The sequence below is a fragment of the Prenolepis imparis genome, unplaced genomic scaffold (genome assembly GCF_030444845.1).
Source record: "Prenolepis imparis isolate NDT839.2.m4 unplaced genomic scaffold, iyPreImpa1.0 SCAF_95, whole genome shotgun sequence".
NCBI classification, from domain to species: domain Eukaryota; kingdom Metazoa; phylum Arthropoda; class Insecta; order Hymenoptera; family Formicidae; genus Prenolepis; species Prenolepis imparis.
This window is the reverse complement of record NW_028141253.1, coordinates 80,095-102,267: the sequence shown is the minus strand read 5'-3', so window position 1 is coordinate 102,267 and position 22,173 is coordinate 80,095. Positions and strand designations below refer to the sequence as shown.

At 28.5% G+C, this 22,173-nt stretch overlaps 2 protein-coding genes across 6 annotated transcripts in view; both read right to left on the bottom strand.

Moving 5' to 3' along the window:
- Positions 1 to 6,898: 6,898 nt before the first annotated feature.
- LOC145947518 (very long chain fatty acid elongase AAEL008004-like) overlaps positions 6,899 to 22,173 on the bottom strand; it is a 51,036-nt gene continuing 35,761 nt past the window's right edge. The window contains exons 1-5 of one of the 2 annotated variants that reach the window (XM_083057302.1): positions 19,483 to 20,362; positions 11,210 to 11,273; positions 7,839 to 8,110; positions 7,307 to 7,609; positions 6,899 to 7,155 (exon numbers count right to left, since the gene is read on the bottom strand). In XM_083057302.1, the coding sequence (XP_082913428.1) occupies positions 6,979 to 7,155; positions 7,307 to 7,609; positions 7,839 to 8,110; positions 11,210 to 11,249 (792 nt within the window). In that variant the 5' untranslated portion in view covers positions 11,250 to 11,273; positions 19,483 to 20,362 and the 3' untranslated portion in view covers positions 6,899 to 6,978. Of the gene's footprint in view, positions 7,156 to 7,306; positions 7,610 to 7,838; positions 8,111 to 11,209; positions 11,274 to 19,482; positions 20,363 to 22,173 lie in introns of those variants that run through there. The other variant, XM_083057303.1, reaches the window with a different exon arrangement.
- On the bottom strand, positions 12,389 to 19,483 carry LOC145947517 (uncharacterized). 4 transcript variants are annotated; one of them, XM_083057298.1, is made up of 9 exons: positions 18,840 to 19,483; positions 18,591 to 18,748; positions 14,979 to 15,191; positions 14,546 to 14,776; positions 14,279 to 14,431; positions 14,049 to 14,201; positions 13,555 to 13,799; positions 12,992 to 13,151; positions 12,389 to 12,809 (listed from the first exon to the last, which is right to left on the bottom strand). In XM_083057298.1, the coding sequence occupies exons 3-9, from the start codon at positions 15,184 to 15,186 to the stop codon at positions 12,694 to 12,696; spliced, it is 1,266 nt and encodes a 421-aa protein (XP_082913424.1). In that variant the 5' UTR covers positions 15,187 to 15,191; positions 18,591 to 18,748; positions 18,840 to 19,483; the 3' UTR covers positions 12,389 to 12,693. The 4 variants fall into 4 exon arrangements, with proteins under 4 accessions (XP_082913424.1, XP_082913426.1, XP_082913427.1 ...); XM_083057300.1 differs by having other exon boundaries at positions 18,659 to 18,748; XM_083057301.1 differs by lacking the exons at positions 18,591 to 18,748; positions 18,840 to 19,483 and having other exon boundaries at positions 13,555 to 13,772; positions 14,979 to 18,130.

The following is a 22,173-nucleotide window of genomic DNA, read 5'->3' as shown; positions in this document are numbered from 1 at the left end:
TTCATTTGCTTTAAGAAATTGAATAGACAATTCTGAAACCGTAAACCGCTAATTTTCAATAATGTTTGTATTTACTTCTTCCATTAAACCTTTTATCATCATTGTTGGGCGACCGCTACGCTCTTCGTCATGAACATTTGTTCGTGATGTGTGTGTCCTTCTCTAAACAAACGACACCATTGCCTAACTTTACTGTCACTCATAACATTTGGTCCAAAAACCTCACAAAGTTGTCTATTAAATTTCCTAACGGTGAACTAAAGAACGGCGTTACTATAACTGGTTCAAGACACAGGCGGCAGACTCTTAAAACAATGGATTTAGGAAGCTGTTGAAACAATATCAAAAATGGGTGGAAGTCAATGATGAGAAAAAATAAAGTAAGCTTGTAGAAGTTTTTTGGCCATAATAAATTATTTTTATATGTTAAGATCTTTTTTTATTTCAAAACGGACCTTACTTTAAAAATAATAATAATTATATACAAGAGTAGACTGAAAAGATTTGAGCCTAACATAGAAACAAGTATTTTTTCGGTTAAATTCAGTTTTATTTTTCAACATAGTCTCCTTTTAAGTCGATACACTTTTTTCAGCGATGCTCCAATCTCTTTATATTAACCTGTCCTAATAATAGTTGGCGTCTTGCTCAGCAAAATAGGCTTCTACGGACGTGATGACCTCGTTTGATGAAAATCTCTGACCTCCGAGCCAAACTTTGAGTTTAGGAAACAGAAAAAAGTCGCTGGGGGCCAGATCTGGTGAATACGGTGGGTGATCAATCAATTCGAATCGCAATTCGTGAATTTTGGCCATAGCGACCGTCGAAGTATGTTTTACAAAAACACTGACATCGACTAACACAAACGACTGTCAAACAATAACTGAGCGTCTAATTTGCCTGAAATTTTCAGAGATATCTTTCAAAGCATGTACAATTATAGTATCAGAATAGTTTTGACGAGTAACGACATTTACATGTTGAGGCTCAAAACTTTTCCGACGACCTATGTATATGATACAATATGCAATGTATATACATATATATTACATATATCGTATATATATTAAATATATATGTATATTATAATATATAATATATTATATAAAATATATAATATATTATAATATTATATAATTATTTTAATATTTGTAACGGAGCCTTTCGCGAGCTCGGGATAACGCAGTCGGGATCAGGGCTCGTGAAGGGTGAGACAACGAACGCGGTAATTATAATTAAACAAACGAACTTTATTTCATGTATGTGTAATTATGTACAAGTGTGCGTGTATGGGTGGTGTGAAGGCATATGTATACGTCGCACGCGTCGGTAGATATTTGGCGATCAGCTGACAGCTGTATCTCGTGCTTTAAATCGCTGCGGTGTGTGTGTGTGTGTGTGTGTGTGTGTGTGTGTGTGTGTGTGTGTGTGTGTGTATCGGTTTGCACTGATTCGTACGGTGGTGTATATCGGCTCGCGACGCGGTTGTGTTTACACTACCGCTAGGCGCGGGTGTCGGCGAGACGCGAGGGGCGGCCGGAGTTTTTGCCGGTGCGTGCGTCAGCGCGTACAGAGAACCGCGTCGGGCGAGAGCGGCCGCTCTCTTCGATATATCGAAGAGAGCGCGGTCGACCAGCACGCTTAAAATGCGAGGCGGGCGTCGCGCGGTGTGTTCCGTGGTGCGGGGATCCGCGGCGGCTCGCGGCTATCGTATGGACGGCGTTCCACGGCCGTCCACTTATGCGCTTGTGAACGCGCGAGGCGGGAACGCAACGGCGGCCGAGAAATCTCGGCAAAGGTGGCGGAGCTCCACCTAACTGTCGCCGATGCGCTTGGTGCGAGAGACGGGATCTATGTATCTCGAGACAATCTCGGGAGAGGCAGCGGACTCGTCTACCTCGGATACATAGGCTCGTAGGTTTTTCGGAAACCGGAGTTTTGAGTACGAAGACTATCTTCGCAGAGGCAGCGAAAGCGTCTACCTCGATCTCTATTCTTCGGTAGGGAGGATTCGGTGATACGGCGGAGTCGGAACGGTATCTGAGAGAGCTCTTATCGCGAGCTCTCTTTTTATACGGATCGAGTAACGGGATCGGAGGCTGGATCGAAGGAGCGGGAGTAGGGGTGATAAGACTCGGTTTCTTTCGGCGTGCGTCGGGCGTTTTCGGTGAACCGTGTTTAACGGTTTGATTAATTTTTGGCGCTTGGCGCCTGCTGCCCTGCCCGGCCGGTGTTCGCCGGGCGCAGCCTTCTAACGGGTGGGCGGTCGGGAAGGACGCGGAGGTGTCGTTACATATTTATTTAAACAATATATAGAAAGTTATAAACTAAATAATTATCAGGGTAGTTAAATTAATCGACCAAAACTAGCCAATAAATTTGTCTATGTTACGACTTTTTCGACCATATGGTTGTGATCCTTTTAAAGTATAACTGAGATATTAATAAAATTTTTGGTCGATTAATTTAACTACCCTGTTGATTAATGTACTAGCGATATAAAAATAAAAAACATTCATAAAATTTAAATTTGCTCCTGAATCTAATTATGGAGCCCACCCGTATAGATAAATTTTCCAACTGTTTAGTGTACGCCGGCGGATAACAAGGCGTTATTTACAAATAACTATACAAAAGCGAAGGAGAAAAGTATTGTTTCGAGGAGTCTGAATAGCTTAGAGGTAAGAGCAGTCGCCCGGCAAGCGAAAGACTCGGGTTCGATTCCCGATTCAGCGACTTTCGGACCAATATTTTTCTCGCTTAAAAATTTAATTAATATCTCAGTTATACTTTAAAAGGACCACAACCATAAGGTCGAAAAAGTCGTAACTTAGACAAATTTATTGGCTAGTTTTGATCGATTATTTTAACTACCCTGTTGATTAATGTACTAGTGATATAAAAAATAAAAAACATTCATAAAATCTAAATAATTATATTTAATTAAATAAAATTATATTTAATAAATTTAATTATATTTAATTAAAAAAGATATCATTTTTTTACGATTTTATTCTATTTATGGAAAAGGAGCACACATAAATCAATTTTTTAAAACTCATAAAAAATCATACAAATATCATCTTCAAATCGTGATCTCTGTTTTCAGAACGTTTAAAGGATATATTATACATCTTTAAAAAAAATTGTTTTAATCGCATTATTTTTCATTAAGTAATATTCTAATGAAAACTTTGAAGTCGATTTTCTCGAAATAGTATTTTGGCGTATGTGCCCTTTTTCCACATTCATGGCGTCCATTTTACTTATAGAAATTGTTGAGCATCGAACAGACGTTCCATTTATGTTTTACGAAATTTTCGAATACAAAGGCCTTTCAAGAGAATTTTGTTTTAAGCGAAGAAAACATCCGACACAGTCTTATAACATTTAAAGACGCTTTGTATACTGGGGTATCTATCATTGACACACACACACACACACACACACACACACACACACACACACACACACACACACACACACACACACACACACACACACACACACACACACACACACACACACACACACACACACACACACACACACACACACACACACACACACACACACACACACACACACACACACACACACACACACACACACACACACACACACACACACACACACACACACACACACACACACACACACACACACACACACACACACACACACACACACACACACACACACACACACACACACACAGAAGGGATAAAATGTGATAATCTTTATATTTATTACTAAAATAGTTTATAAAATCGTTCTGACTAATGTATCTCGAATAAACCTAATATAATATACATATATTTTGTATGTTTATATTATGACTATTTACTAATGTATATTGAAGGAACCTACTGTACCTCGGCGAATTTATCACGGTAAAAAAATTTCCGCTCTCTTTATCTTCTTTGTTTACTCATGTATGATTTATGACTTCGAGCAATTGCTATTGTCATGATATGATGAATCATGGGTTGTTTATATTTTAAGATAGCCTTAATTATTGGTAAAAAAAAAGACAATAGTGTTTTCTATGTATAGATATTCTGGTGAATAAAAAAGTATTAAATAATAAATAATAAATTATAAAATATAAATAACAATAAATAATAATAATAATAATAAATAATAGCAATAATTAATAATAAAAAATATTGCATGAAAATTGTAATAGTGTTCTAACTGTGCTTATTTTGAATTATCATTAAAAAATCGGTAAAAAAAGAAACAAGAAAAAATATAAAAAAAAATATTAGTAATAGTAGTGATGGTAATAGTAGTAGTAATATATAGTAGTAATTCTTAATATTTTTTAAATTATAGGTCAAAGTTAAAAGTTATAAATTATATCTTTTTATAAAGCAAATGAAAAGCAAGAGAGAGAGAGAGAGATATCGGCTAATCTAACGGGATGTTACATATAGGTCTCGATGTGCCATTGTGAAATTGTGGGAATTTACGCGGACATTCAACAGCAGCGTGTGAAGTGAATTTTGTCTGTAATTCAGTACAGCATTATTTCATCGTTGTTTAAGACTGACCTATGATAAAGACAGTGATGATGTTAGCGGCGATAATAATTCTATGTACGTTTTAAATCAGAAATTAATTTTTTATTATAAAGTTAAAACTCGTTTTTAGTCCTTTAACGTACTCATTTATTAGATATACCATTGTGACAGAAGATTTCAAAGAAATCTTTGGCAAATGTTTCTTTAAAGTTGAAACTTTGTCTGTACATCAGTGTACATAATGAGAAGTTCTATGAGTCTTGAATTTTTTACACTTATTCTATTGTATTTATTAAATTTTATAAAAATTTATACCTATATTGAAATTTATATAAAATTATATGATATAATAAAATTTATGATAATAAATATTTAATATTATTCTTATTTTTATTTTATTTTTAAACAAAGAAACATTAAATAGAACAGTTCTAAGAAAACATACATTAATTTTTTATTACAATTTATATAATTTTACTATTATAAAAAAATAATAGTAAAATGCTTTGCTTTGATTGATCAATTCGCTAATGTCAACAGTAATTCTACCTGCAAACAAGTCCGAAATCGTTAGTATAGTACGATTTTTATCCAACGTTTACGATAATGCTCCACCCATAGACATATAATATGTAGACCCGAACGTTGCCTATCTCTCCCGTAGTGAAATCGTATTGACAGATTAGAAAGAGACGGATGCTCAATACCGTAGATCTATCTTTGTCTAAAAACGCAGTGGAAGAGAACGAAACTTGCGATCATTGGTGAAATGGTCCCTGATCTGCCCCTAATCCATTCCACTCTTGAGAATACAAAAGATTGCAAAAGAAGGACAGATCTAAGGTGCTAAGCATTTGTCCTTTTCTAATTTGTCAAGACAGCTTCGGCCAAATGCTCGGTCTATACATATATTATATGTCTATGGCTCCGCCTAATTGTAAATATTCTGTTGTCCATGTGTCACAAACATATGAAAACTTTCTCTTTTCAAAATAAAAACTTTCTATTGTCATTTGACAACTTAAGTGACCCGTAAACAGACAATAGCTGAAAATAAAGAAAAGTTTCTTTTTTGATTATATTTGAAGCTTTACAGGATTTTGGTTTGTATACTGCAACTTGTATACTGGAACTTGTATACTGCAACTTGTATACTGCAACTTGTATACTGCAACTTGTATACTGCAACTTGTATACTGCAACTTGTATACTACAAGAATTTAATTTATGACCTCCAGTGTACATAGACCGGAACAAATCGAAACTTCCGGAGCGAGTCAAATCATTTTTTTAATTAAAAATTGCTATATTTCGTAAAATATTCGTTATTGTATATTTTATAGTACCTAAAAATAAAGTTTATTGTTTGATATATAAAGTGTTTTTGTTTGTGAGCTTATCGTGACGTATGTTTAGAATTTAGAATGTCCCATACTGCGAGTTCAAAACAGATATTTTGAAAAGACGTGAAAACTTTTATTTCATTCTCAGATAGCTGACAGCGTATAAGGTTAATATTGGTCATTAATCATTATTATAGGTAATTGCATTATAAAAAAGTGGCAGATTATAAATTCAAAAATAGTAATTGGATTTAAAGTTATAACGTTTTAAGTGAAATGCCACGAAATATCGGAGCGAGTCAAAACGCTATATAAGTCGAAAAACCTAATAAAATTACTACTACTATTATATATATATATATATATATATATATATATATAATATATATATATATATAATATAAATATATATATATATATTCAAAAATTATAGATTTTGAAAAAATTGAATTTATTATATAATGTGTACTTCTTTTATTTATACATATAAATTAAAATTGATACAATATTTTAAAATCGAAATAAATCTGCTCAATAAATATACATATAGTAATAATTCTTCAGCGTATTATATTCTTTTAAAATTTGACATTATACTTTATATGTTTATACGCATTTCAAAAGAAAATAATTATATAGTCGTTAAAAAAATATTTATTTAGCAACAAAACCTATTATACATAGGTATATGTATATGTACATATATAACATCGAGAAAAAACAAATAAATAGTATTAAATAATATAACACTGTGTTATACTCAATTTGTATACAATTATGTGTATATTTTAATAACATTCATGAAATATATATGTATACATAATTAGTTTTTTGAATATTAATTAAATACAAATAATTAAAAATTGTAAATTGTTTATTCAAGCGATTAATTATAGTTATTTATTAAATAACAATTGTGAATAACAATAATATTATTTCTTGACTAATATCAAGAAATTAATAAGTGATTATAAACACAAGAAATGATTAAAATAACTAAAGTTTTGAAATAACATTATTGTTATTCAATAAATAACTAATTAGTCGCTTGCGTAAAAAATTAATTAGTCATTATAATTATTTGTACTAATTTGATATCAATCTTAATTCTATTTTTCTTTAGATACGTGAGTATAATATGTCTTATAAAAATCATAAAATAAGTAAAGAAGTATTAGTACATTTACACTAAAAATAGCATGTATAACTAGATGAAACTGCGCTTCTACTTGACAAGCTGGATTTGCAAACTGCATTAAATATATTATAATTGCAGCAAGGTGTGCCTAATTTCGCAAACAGAAAAACAAAAAAATTATACAAATATGCATTATATTACTGAAACATAAATTATTGAAATATGTATATGTTGTGTGTGTGTGTAAAGTTATGTTTTAAGTGTTAAGTTTTGTTATAAAATATTATAATGCAACTTACCATTTGTATACTAGTTAAATAAGGCTTAAAAGGAGCTAATATTTGTTGATATTTCGGCCCCCTTGAAGTGATCAAATAATACGAATACATGATTACGTGTACGGCACAATTAAGCAGAGTAAGAAATGTCACTCTTTCGTCCAAAACATATTTTAAACAAATCCAGGTGAAAAATATATTTGATACATGATGGTACAAGTGAAAATAGGAAGCCTGATTTTGTTTCTTTCTCAATACAAATATGCATGTATCAACAAGATCGTATATTTTCATTAATAGAAACCACCACAAAATATTGTAGTTCTGAAATTCAACTTTGATAATACAAAATATACAAAGTACTACTAAAGAATTTAAAAAAAATATTGCCTATATAAATGAGTCATTTATGGATCTTATACCACTATATCGTATTTTCTCTGCTTATGTATTCTCCTTACATATTTAATAATTACATATAATTTTACCTTTTCTAGCAAATAATATAATCGATAACAAGTAATAATTATTATTATATATTGTGAAAATATACTTTGATCGTATTGGAAGAATCCGGAGATGACACTGAATGCATTATTACACCATATTCTGAGAACCAACCGGAAGATATATGTCCTTGTATGACCCATATGTTTGCTAAAATTTGTATTATGTTATAAAGTAACATAATGGTTCTCAATTGATACGGCGATCGATTTTTCATGTAGCGAGGACCAGCGTAAAGAACAAAAAATAAATATCCAAAAATTATGAACGTTAACGGAAATGGTGAAGACATCAATGGCCATTTGCGAGTTAGTGGAACTGTAAAAAAAATGCAAAATGGTTTTTGATATATAATATACAGTGTGCACAAATTTTTGGTAATCAAATTTAAAGGCGGAGAGTTCGTTCGTTAATATTTACAATTTTGTATATTATAGAGTATCATTATTTAAATAATATTATACTTTCTTGCGCCAACATTTATATAAGTATAAGAAATTTGTATCGCTAATAAAACAAATTTGTCGCTTTTAAACACTTCAAGAAGATAATGCGGACTTTCTACCGTTTAGGTAAAGAAAGCGTGACAATTCAAACTTTCAATTTTATTTATTTTTTACCATCACATTTTCTTCAATTCTTGAATCTGTATTATTTTCTAAATGTAATTTTAATAAGAATGATGAGTTATCTGTATTATAAAATGTTTATATACTACGCAAAATAATTAGGGGAGCGCTTTAAAGCACACACACACGCATCACGCATACACTTAACATTGACGTACACATACACATGATGTGCAAAATCCGATCGAGCAACCTCCCCATGGTGCACATTGGATAACGCGAATGCCGGCGGTATTGCTAAAAATCTTGCAAAATGCAGGGGTGACTTTGAAATGCGATAACTCGGCTCCTAGGCATGATAGAGCAATATTTCTTGCGGCATTTTAAAGGGAAGGGTTCCTTCAAAGCCAATGTGGTGGCATTTATGATTCCATCCCTGTTTTTTCCATGGACAACTACAAAGTCAAGAAATTTCTAAAGTTTTTATGCCATCTGATTTTAAGCCTCACACGAAAAACAGTTCGATGAGATGAATAATGCTGCCTTACCCACTTTAAAGTTGAGGCTTCACCCGTTAAAATGCGCCCAGAAACATTGTTCTACGACCTCTCTAAGCCGAGATATGGCTTCTTAAAAATCATCAAATTTTGCAAGTTTTAAAGCGCTCCCCTAATTGTTTTGCGTAGTGTATAATATTTAGATTTATGAAATATCAAAAAAATGAGATTTGTATAATTAAAAAGTAATTTTTACTTAATAATTATACGGGGTATTTACTTTGACGTAAATAAGAATAAGTTTTGAAGTTTATTCAAGAATATCGCGTATAAAACACTCTGTTTTAATCAGGGTTGGCATGTTTTAAACAATTTGTTTAAAACTGTTTGATTAAAACTTGTTTAAAACAGTGTCCACTGTTTTAAACATTTTTGTTTTAAACAGCTTTAAATTACTGTTTAAAACTGTTTAAAACATTGCAATTAAAACATATGATTATTTGAAAAAGAAATTGCAAAAAAAAGCAAAAACAAACAAAAACTAATCGTGTATAAAGATTTTTGTTTTAATTTTTTATCTATATTTTATAGATATATAAAAATATAAATAATGAAATAAAAATAAGATGAGCATTATTTTAACACAATATTTATTTTTGGATATTAAATATTAAGTAATAATCAATATAATTGAATATATTAAAGACTACTTATAAAACTATCTACTATCTACAAACTATACAAAAAAACTAAATTATAACACATTGCATTATATATTTTATCTATTGCAAATAATAAAATAATGTCATTCCTTTAACTAAAAAAATAATAAACATTTAAGTACAAAAAAATGAATGGTAACAATAACATATTGGAATTGCATTGCAGTATTGCAGTCATTGCATATTGGGTATTTTTTTATACCTACTTTTAAATTTAATTAAAATTAAATAAATAAATTTTAAAATTAATAACTCAAAATAAAATAAAGAATATATAATTTTATATATTAATAAAGAATTATTACTCAACTAAAAAAACTTGTGTAAAAAATCAGATTATATATTATATAATTACGGTTATTAAACGTTTTCTTTTGCTTGTTTAAAATATGTTTCTTTTTAGTTTAAAATGAAAAAAACAAGTTTCTTGCCAACCCTGATTACCATATATAAGACCTTAGTTTTTATAATTTACTATTAATTATTCATTGAAGTGCTCTGTTTCTGCAATACTTGAAGATTAAGTCAGCCTGTATGCGAATTGCAAAGTGCTCCATAAAATAAGAAATAACAACGAGTGGCAGAACGAACAGCACATCGATATTTCAAGTTCACGCGACATAGCTTACATAGCTTCGTTCAATATTTGATAATGTCTATATATATGACGATAGACGCGCGTAGGCGAAATATACACAGGATATACATATATGTATATCGTGTAAATATACACAGTGTATTGGGGCTCACAAATGGCGTTTTCGATATTTATATAATATATAATATATAAATGACAATATGCAAGACAAGTTTCTTAACATATGATTGTAATAAGTATCATATTTGAAGTTATGATACAAAATAGCAGGGTTGGCAAAAAACTTGTTTTTTTCATTTTAAACAAAAAACATTGATTTTTTTGTTTAAAACATGTTTTTTTTATTTTATACGTGTTTTTAAGTAAAGTAAGAAAAAAACATGTTTTAAACAAAAAAAACATGTTTTAAACAAGCAAAAAAAACACTTGATAGCTTTGATCTGTGTAATCGTAATGTAATGTAACCGTAATCGTAATGTAATGTTCGACCACTCGCGTCTTTTCTGAGGAATCCATTAAAAATGTTAAACCGATAACATGGTGGCTTGCGTTAAAAGAAAATGTTAATACTGTAACGTTTGACTTACAAGGGACATGTCACAACTGTCCGGAACCGATTTGATTCTTCTTCAAATATGTTGTTAAATATACAAATCTAAAAGACACGTATTTTTTTATATGTGTGGATATTGAGTTTTAAGGGGTGAAACACCCCTTTAAAGAAAAACGGTATTTTTCTTTAGGATCGAATGTCTGGTAAACTATAAGAGGTAGAAAAAAAAGACGTACAACAAATTTTAATGGCTTGAAGAGTACTTTAAAGTTATATGAACAAAATTTTTTTTCATTTTAAACAAAAAATCAATGTTTTTTGTTTAAAATGAAAAAAACAAGTTTTTTGCCAACCCTGGTTTTAATAGCACAAATTTTATCTTAATGTAACAGTCTTTAGAATTTAGAATTAATATACGTATACTTTTGTAGCATCTTAAAGAATGCATTAACTTGATTAAAAAGATAGAATTACTTACCAGAGAGCTCGACAAATAAATAGTTATACATTTTTTTCATTATGACTACAAATGTCAATAACTACCCAGCAAACACATTTTATAACTATATTATAACGGTTACATAACTCAATGTAACAAAATATAACAAGTAATATAACAGTATTGCAACATGTAATACTCTCATTCCTTGTAATTTCCCACTCAAGGAAGCAACAATGTTATATAATAGTTATACATTTAATTGTAACAATTATATAATGTAATATTATTGTGTTACATTAAGAACATAACTATAATATAATTAAGATATAACATATTAAGATTACTGGTTCAATATTTATATAATTGTTATATGAATGTCACATCTAATTTTCAAATGTTTTTGAATATACATGTAATATTTATATAACAACTTAATGTATGTTATGTGTTCTTAATGTATTAATTATATAATTGTTACAATTAAATGTATATACACATACACACACAACACACATCTCTCAACAAAAAATCGTAGTAACTCAATAATTTTGTATAAATTTTTTTGATGAATAATATGAATATAAACATAATGACACGATGTCAACATAAAACTTATAAATTTACATTTTTTAAAACATGCAAATTTTTCAGAAAAGCTAATATATTGACATCGTGCACTATATACATATGTTTATATTATATTATACAACAAAAAAATTTATTAAATTGTTGAGCAACTACAATTTTTCTTTTTGAGAGATGCGTGCTGTGTGTGTGCGTGCGTGCGTGCGTGTGTGTGTGTGTAAAATAATCTTTATAACAATCTTTCCTCATAATCACTTTTTAAGCTTTGTTAATAATTTTATAAAAAGATTATGTATTAATAAAAGATTAAAAATATCATTTAATTGATTTTTATTAAACTTAATGCATTAATACATATATTAAACTTAATTTTTTATATTGTTTTTGAAGCTTTAAAAGTGATTATTATATATATAATATATATATATATAATAAGATTATTATATATATAATATATACATAATATAGATATATAGAGGTTATTAATTATATATAGATAAGATATAGATTATTATATATGATATATATAGATCATTAATTTTATTTAGACATTATAACTTTATAATTTTCGTAAACGAAATAATAAAACTTAAAAATTATATATTATTTTTCTAATTATCATATGGTTATTATTAAAATCACTCAATTTTATGTGTATTCTCTTATAATATACGTCCACAGAAACTTATTCTTATCATAAATGATATAATTATATATACGTATATAAACTATTTAAAATATAAATTAAATTTCTGAATGAAAATATATAACATATATGTGTAAACTTTCTATATATATATTATAAGAAAATAACGAAACAAAAACATATTTATGATATCACAAATAATTAAGATATATAAATGAATTTTTAAACTAAAACAATTTAATGTGTGTTTAACGTGTGTGAGTATATTAAATGTAAATAGCACCATGTATTATAGATTTTTTTTTTCTTCTCGTATTGCTCGTTGCTTTGCAAACCTGAACCATTCCGCAGCAGTTATATCGAATTCGGATTCAGTTAAACCTGAATGTACAGAGCATATAATATCTGTAAAATAAGTTAAAATTTAATTAATATACTGACACAATTTCATATACGCATGTATATGAAAGGAAAATTATATTTAATAATTAAATAGTATCTAATAAAAAAAATGTACGTTTGTGTAATCTAAACAGAATTGAAAAAGAATTTTAAAAAATAGTTAAATATAATTTTCAAATATTTACCACGTATATTCTTAATAAATGTTAAATTGTTTATTTTATAATTTAATCGAACGCCTTTCCAGGAACAGTTTATTGCGCATTTATTGCTGATTATTCGTTCTAAAGTACGATGAATGCTATTTCGTGGAGTGGTGCCTCCAATTTTTAGGATCAATTTTTTCTGAAATTAACAATAAATTTATGTAAATAATATATAATATAGAGATAATATCATATCAACTATACTATAAATTTAGAAAAAGAAAGTAGTTAATAATGTTTATTGAAAAATGTATAAAAACTGCATATAAAAAAGGTTATAAAAATAATTCTATATTTAAAAAAATGAAAAGTTTTACATAATACATATGAATTAATTCTCTTTACTATTTCTTTTAAAAAAATTAACGATTCTTATTCAATGGGTAATTGCATTCACTTTAATGTTCTATAATCCAACTTATTCATTTTTCTATATGGATTCTTTTTAGTATAGAAATGATATAGATGGAAATGATATAGTAAATGGTATAGATAGATCTCTATACAGATGTAGAAATAATTGCAAATGAAAAATAACTTACAAATTGCGATGCAGCAACTTCGTTTGATATAATTAAATTTTCGAATTCTTTTATAGATTCAACTGTTTGTAGTGGCAATAAGGGCATTATCATTACCATATCATTTTCTGTCAATTCTGCATCATTACGTTGACCAGACTCCAATGTACTTAATCTTCTCGAGATACTTTTTAGCTCGAAATTGGTAGCAACGTTTGCACGTATAACTTTATCTAAACCTGTACGTATAACTTTATCTAAACCTGCTACAATTAAAAAGAAACGTATAGCGTGTATATATATATATATATATATATATATATATATATATGTATGTATATATATTTCTGTATATTTTTATAATTGCAAACATCATCCATATAATTGACACACACGCACAGTGTTAGTATTAAATATTAAGTATATTAGAGTATTAAATATATGAGTATTAAATATTTAATAAATTCTTAAAATTGTACATATAATACATTGCAGATATAATTGTCATAACTTACTTTCTATCCGTTCTAGAATTTTATAAATATCTTGTATTTCTGGAAGTTCTAAGATAGGAATACTCTCAATATCCATTATACCAGAGGGTGATGCGGACTTATCAGAATATGTAATTTTTTTTGTTTTTTCATTAGAACTGCATTTGTTGTTATCTACAGATTACAATTGTTGGTTATTTAATATTTACATTTTATTATATTCATAGAAATTGTAAGATATATAAACTTACTTGTGCGTGATACTGAAATTTCATTATCAGTATTTTTGGAAACAAAACAATTTGAATTTTTATCAGTACTGGAAGTATTGATAGATTGGCAACAATTATCTTTTTGCTGAGAATTGTATTCAGGAATAGAATTAAAAACAGGTCGATTAATATCTGCAAACAAAATAAAATAATAAGAAAAATAACAACAAACAAAAATAAATAAGCATCTCAAATATTCAGCAATTATATAAAAACATTTAATTCAAAGTAAATGTTAAAATTTACTCTGTTTCAAGTGTTTAACCGATTTGTTTTTTTCGTTATCGTAATTTTCTTCATCATCATCACACGCGTTTCTTTCTTCATCATTCGAATCGTCAGTATAATCATTTTCATCGTTCTCAGAAAAATAATATTCATTTTTCTTTAATTTTCTTTGCCCTCGGCCACATTTTTCTTCATCAGTCGTACCATACTGAGCATCTGCAGCTGATTTGCGGGCAGATGCAAGTGACGCTACCCAAATAATAATAATAATAAATACATATGTACATATAAATATAATAACAATAACAATAACATCCGTAATAATATATAGTAATTATAATAAATTAATTTTTGACACAAAATATAAATAAAATATGCATTTACACGTTAAAAAATTAAAATAATGAAAATATTATAATTAAAATATAGTATTCATAAAATTATAACTTACAACAATATTTTATCACCGTTATATCAAATCTTGACCATAATTTTTTATCCGGTTCAGCTCGATTTTTAATAAGCGAACTGATATTCTTTGTATTAGGCCACCAACAAATAAAGACATCATTATTTCGTTGAATCCAATTTGTTGGAATCTCTGAGAAAGATTCATCAGCTAAAAATTGTACAATTGCGTACAATTTTGTTTCGGACATTTTCTCTGAAAAAAATATATATGCAGAATACAGAGTTTCTTATAATTCGCACACCACCCGTAATGTTCAGGTAGAACGATGGGTATCGAGGATGTGTGTGAGTTTGACACTACATTCTATTAATATATGTATATATGTACATAGCTATTATTCTTTGTAGAATATAAAGTTTGTTATAAATGTTTTTACAAAAAACACTATACACTTTTTATAATTGTTCGGAATCTTTAAATAGTAGTAACAGCGGTAACGCGCGCACTATGGAGTCAGGTAGGCACACAGATTGACGACACAAAGAAATCGACGATTTGATATGCACAAAAAAAACAGCACTATAAGCAGGATTCTGTAAATATATATTTACAGAATCCTGCGCGATGAACAAAGATCGCGCCGACACAAGAAGAAATTGCAAGAAGTGCAATTTCTAGAACGAAAGTATTGTCCGTGAAAAAAGGCGTGGTACAAAATAATCTTAATTATAGGTAATATCAAAGTATTTATTTAATATTTTAAACAACTTAAAGCTAAAACCAACCACAGCAATACATAGCAATATATGAAAATCAATAGTCATAAAAAACCTGCAGTATTATCTCATCATTCTTTAAAAAAAAAACACTAAGATATTTAATCTTGGTAATGATAAAGCTGTTAAAAAGAACATTACTGCAAGATGAGAATAATTCTTTAAAAGAAAAAATCAAAATAAGAATAATTAGGTACATGCATGCAAAAGTGGAATTATAACAAATGTGTTTTGCAACTCAAGATGTTTTAATTTCAAACATTTTGTTTTTATGTTTGTTGCCGGCAATTTTTCTATGTTAAAAGGACTTGTTTCCAAAAAAGTTTGTATACCCAGTAGTTCTTTAGAATCACATGGAGTGTTAAAAAATGGTTCGGTATATAAAATTCGCTTTACATTTATGTATGGAACATCATTACTATCTAAAATTATTTCTAAAATAAATGCCAAAGAATTATCGTTCAACAAACAACAGTTTTCATTTTCTTTTGTAAAAATATTGAAGCCATTGAACTCTAAATGAGATATATCATTAGTGTTTTGAATTGTCTTTTTAATATGAATAATAGGATATGACTTTAAATATGATTTTTCTAATGGAAGTTGATTTAATTCGAAAATTCGATTAGAATATTCCTCTAATGGTTTGCCACAATTTTTTATTCGCTTTTTAATTTTTTGCATGTGATTCTCAAATTTAAAACAACTAAAAGCATCTAAACATCCAAAAGTTTTGACATCATTTGCAAGATGTTCTAAATTATGAATATTATGTGAAAGATATTCCAGTCCAAAAGCATTTCTATAGTTTGAAATAAACCAGGTTATCAAGGAATGTGCGAAATCGTTAAGAATTAAACATTTTTTTGGATCTGCAAATATACGAATAGCTATACTTAGTGATAAAAAATGATTATAATAGTCTTTAGACAAAAATGGCTTTAACAAAACTAAACCCAAATAAAGTAAAAAAAGGCGAACTTCCGTAGCTTTCCAACTATCAATATATAATAAACTTTTTGGCATTCTCGAAAATTCTTTAGTTATACATTTTCTTGTGTCAAGTAGATGTTTATTAATGGAATCAATTGCAACTTTGGATAATCTTACACCTTTTTTACCCCTGACATAAAATTGTAATAAACGCCTCGATCCTAAACAAACAAGGTGCATGTAATCTAAAGGAATTTGTGAAATCATATCTATAGGGAGATTTTCTAAAATTGAATCACCTATATGATGCTCCTCTTGACTACGAGTACGAAATGATTCATTTGTTCTTAATGTGCAATTAATTTCCGGAAAGACAACTCGATTACATACAAAATCACCTTCTTGAAAACATTTTGAACATGAAAAATAACCTGTGTGACCTTTGGTACATGTGATTAATGATTTTGCAGGAGCATCGCATAAAATTGCATTCAATATGATTTTACAATGGAAATTATTATCTAATAATATACCATCTCGAAAAACAATTTGTGCTTCATTAACAAAAGGACGAAGAAAATCATTTACATTATTCGGTTTGGACATTCCGTGAAATATCCCAACTGCAAAAGGCTCGGTATAAAGATCTTTAATTTCAATTGATGCGAGAATAGGTCAAAACTGGCTACTTGAACTTTTACTTAAAGGTAGACCATCGATATTAATATTTATTTTTATTTCACGAGGCATAATTTTACAATATTTTGATATAGAGTATTTTATTCCCGAAGCTAATCCAAAATGAATGTATCTTCCACCACTAACAGCAGATATATTTTGAAAAGTATTACGTGGTGTTTTCATTAAAGTTCTACACGTTTCAGGTAAATCATTATGACCATGTTTCCGCAAAATAAAAAGAAGTTGATCTACAGTACCTTGAGGAATACAATGCTTTGAAACTAAGATTTGCAAATCTTCTTGTAAACTTAAGTTTTGTACATTTTGTACCGAGATTTCATTATTAAAATCAATTGATTTGGAAGAAAAATTAGACAATGAAGAACTATCTTGATCTGATGCAATAGGAATGTCAAAACTATTAGATGCTGAAAAACTATTATCCATTGATGGATTAAAGATATTATTAGATGCATCGAAAATGTTATCACTGAGAAGAGTATTAGTTTCATTTGAAAATGTATTCTCTGAGTTAGAGTTACAAATATTAGAATTAATTTTAAAATGTTTTTTGGAAACATTTGATGTTATAGTTGTAATTTTATGTAATTGTGACATATGACATGAAATCAATTGATTTTTATGTCTTTTTGATAAATGGTGATATGTTTTTGGCATGTTGATAATTTTGATCGATTATTTAAATTAGAACAAATTTAAAAAATTAAGTTATAGTAGTTAGAAAAAAATAATAAAATATAAAATTTGAAAATTAATAAATCTTAGTTAACTATATAAGATACAAAATCATATGCAAATATTAATAAAATACAAGTAAACTTTACATACAAATAATCAAATTAATCTGAAACAAAATGCGAATAGATAATATGGCAATAAGCATATTAAAAATTAAATAAAATATGCGATATATATATAAACTGTATATGCAAAATATCTTAAAGAGCAGTTTTAAAAAATTAATACACTTATTGACAATGACTTATTGTAAAATATATGAAAACCATAAAAATTGATGCTTCGATGACACTTCACAAATGTCTGATGATGAATAAAATATTTACTGATTGAATCTATTAAGTATATAATATTAATAAAGAACATATAATATGCAAATAATAATTATGAAATAAGACATACAATATATATATATATATAGCGTACAGATTACAATATTTTTATATGGCTATATCGCTATATAACCTAAAAAATTTTGCAATATTAATAATTGTATATTTACACTTTCCGCCTTCTTCAATATATAAAATCCAGCATTCCACAGCTCACCCACAATAATTGTGTACTTACGATGAACGAATTACAGATGATCGAATAGCAATAGCTCAGGGTCTCTCGAGATGTGGCGATCAAATCTTTCAATGGAGAGAGTTTTAATCTCTGTAAGAAAAAGCATATTAGAGGAATGACGAACATCGCAGTTATATAAAATATATAACAGTCTTATAATAAGTACTTTAAATATACTTACAGTCTTTGGTTTATGTAAAGAAAGTGAATCTTTTGCAACACGAAGGCACAGCACAATATTTTTTGCCGGCTTTCCCGCCAACAATAAATCAACCATAAATCATATTTTATTAGAGAGGCGATCACGTATCACTTTGACACCAGCGCTACTTTAACATTGGTTTTTCATTGTCACCACATTATGCATTTAGCACGCGGGAAAAGACCGTGTGTATACAAAAACCGCGAAATTTAGCAGCATTGCACAAAACACGCAAATGAAGAAACATATAACTATTTTTCGTACACATTATATAACAACACAGTAAACGAGTTATATACTTTATATAATAAATATTATGTAACAGCTGTTATTTTAATTTTTTATTCTAATGTTATATAACTGTTATAATAGGTATTTACTAATATATTATATAGCAACGGCAAACAGATGATATATAAATTTATGTAATAAATATATAACAGCTGTTATATTAATTTTTTGTTTCAATGTTATATAACTGTTATAATATATGCGTTTGCTAGTATGTTATATAGCAATAATAAATAGATAATACATAACAATTATATAATAAAAATATAACGTTGTTATTTTAATTTTTGACTCCAATGTTATATAACTGTTATAATATGTGTTTGCTGGGTATGATCACTTCTGATACTTATTGAAGGTAAATCGCGATTATGTCGTTCCTGCAGTCACTTTGATAGTGAATAAGCAACTGCTTCATTTTGTGCACTTTTATAGACGTATAATATATTCTATTCAATGAGATTACGTGCTGCGGTTCGTATCAGCGTTCGGCATTAGCGTGCTCTGTCCTTGTTCAACTTTTAGTAAGTAACAAAGATAGAACGACGCTGTCAGCGCTAATAGCGTCTCCCCGAACGCACCCATAATAGTCATGCATTGATTACTTTTTACTTCGATATTAATATTAATGACATAAAGGCAAATATGTTTTTTTGTTATAATGCACTGAATTTTTTTTATCATTTTGTGTGTGATAAAATGATCGTTAAAATATAATTTGAATGCAAAATTAAACGACGATAAACGTACTATCCCAGCAAACACAGAATATAACTATTATATAATCTAGAAGTAACACGCAATATAACATGAGTTATACATTATTAATATTTATACCGTGTGAATTTATAAACGCTCGTTATAAATCAAATATAAATGTTGAAAATAACATTGGCTATGCGAGCCAAATGTGGATGTCAGTACGTATGCTTCCAATGAAATTAATTTTTTCGTTGGAATTTTTAATTCATGTGCACGAGGCACGAATTTTGCTTGGTACTTATGCCAAGACTTTATTTGGGAATAATCTCAATTCGAGATTTAATTTCCCGAATCCCCTCTAACCCCCCTACAGAATTATAGACAAAATTAATTTCATTGGAAGCATACGTACTGACATCCACGTTTGGCTCGCATAGCCAATGTTATTTTCAACATTTATATTTGATTAATATTTATGTTACATAATTTTTTTTGTAACTGCAATATAATTGTGTTTTAAAACGGTTATATTTCTTTGTTATTCACTGGTTAATAACAGTATAACAGCAATAAAAAGCCGGCGTCACACGATGTAGGTTTTTCTGTATAATTAGCTGTACGCTAGTTTGTACGCTGCTGTGCTTGCACTTGTGCATGCCAGACACTTCGATGCATTGAGTGCGAAAGTCTAGCTTGTATGATTTCTATGTTTGCTACGGTGCATTATTTCGTGCTCGTTTCCTTGCATGCACCAATCAGCGTTTCGGAAATGTTTCATTCAATGCAATCTTCACTGTTGATATGATATGTCAAAATCGTTTGACAGAATATTAATATTTTAATAAAAATGTGGAATAAAGAACAAATAGTTTCTCTTATAGAGGCATATAAAAAAGAACCTGCATTATATGCTGTGAAGCATCCTAATTATCACAATAAACATTTACGCTATGAAGCTCTGACAAGAATAGTCAACGAAGTGAGAAAAATACGGCCTAGTTTGACGTTTTCTTTCGTCTGACGTCTTCATACAACACTCCATACAGCAAACCAACTTCGTGTGACGTGTTTATACAACGCTCTATGCAGCAAACCAAGCAACGTACAGGATACAAGCTAGCATACAAGCTAATCATACAAAAAAACGTACATCGTGTGACGCCGGCTTAACTGAAATATTACACGTTATATAACAAATGCTACATTAGCATTACTTTAATATTACATAACATATGTAATATTTTATGAGAAATGTTACAGCAATATTCCAAAAATAACAATATTCAGTAATCATTAGTTCTTTATTCATTTACCGCTATGCGACGCGCGATGATCTAGCTATCTCGTATTTAAATTTCAGTCATGAGAATTATATAAAGCTTACAAAAAATGACTATTAAGATTAAAAAGATGTCATAATTAATTTTTGTCAGTTTAATTTTTCTGATATATCCCAATAGAGAATTCAGATATTGAACTGATCGAAAACTTAGAAAGCGAACAAATAAATGTCCGAATGAGAGAAATCGCTCATAATATTATAATATTTAAGTTAAGCTGTAAAGTTTACTATTTTTATATAAATAAAATTTTTAATTTGAAATAAAAATTTTATAAAACAATTTTTTTAAAAATATTATAAAAGAATTTTATAAAATAAATTATTTAAATTTTATTATTTTTATATTTAATTACATTGAACTAATTGTAAGTACTTTTGTCATATACGCATATACATACATGCGCCTAACCTTCATATTTGCATGTATAACATGTATATAACAATTTTATAACTTATACCGCGCTATATTTATGTTATATCACTGCAATTTTGTATAAATGGGAAATTACAACTAATTTTTATACATGTTATGTAAGTATTATATAATTTTTAAGAAAATTATATAACATGTTATTTACGTGTTACATTAATGTTATATAGCTGTAATATATATGAGTAGGAAATTACTACTAACGTGTATATAACCTTGTACATTCGTGTTATATTGCGTGTTACATTTCGTTTTATTATAATATGACAATATAACAGTTATATACTCATGTTTGCTGGGATATCTCATTATTTTATAATATCAAACATTCTAGCAAAACAAGCATACTCACGATACATCATAAGGATATACAATATTCCATCCATGTGCTCGAAAATCGTAAGCAAGCGGATATAATCTCAAATAATCGGAAAAGATATCTTATTCTTTGTCGTCAATTAAATTTACTTTTTTAAAATAGTAAAAAAAGGCGCCAAGTATATTTATTTTAATTCCCTAATACATATATATCCCACAAAAATAATATT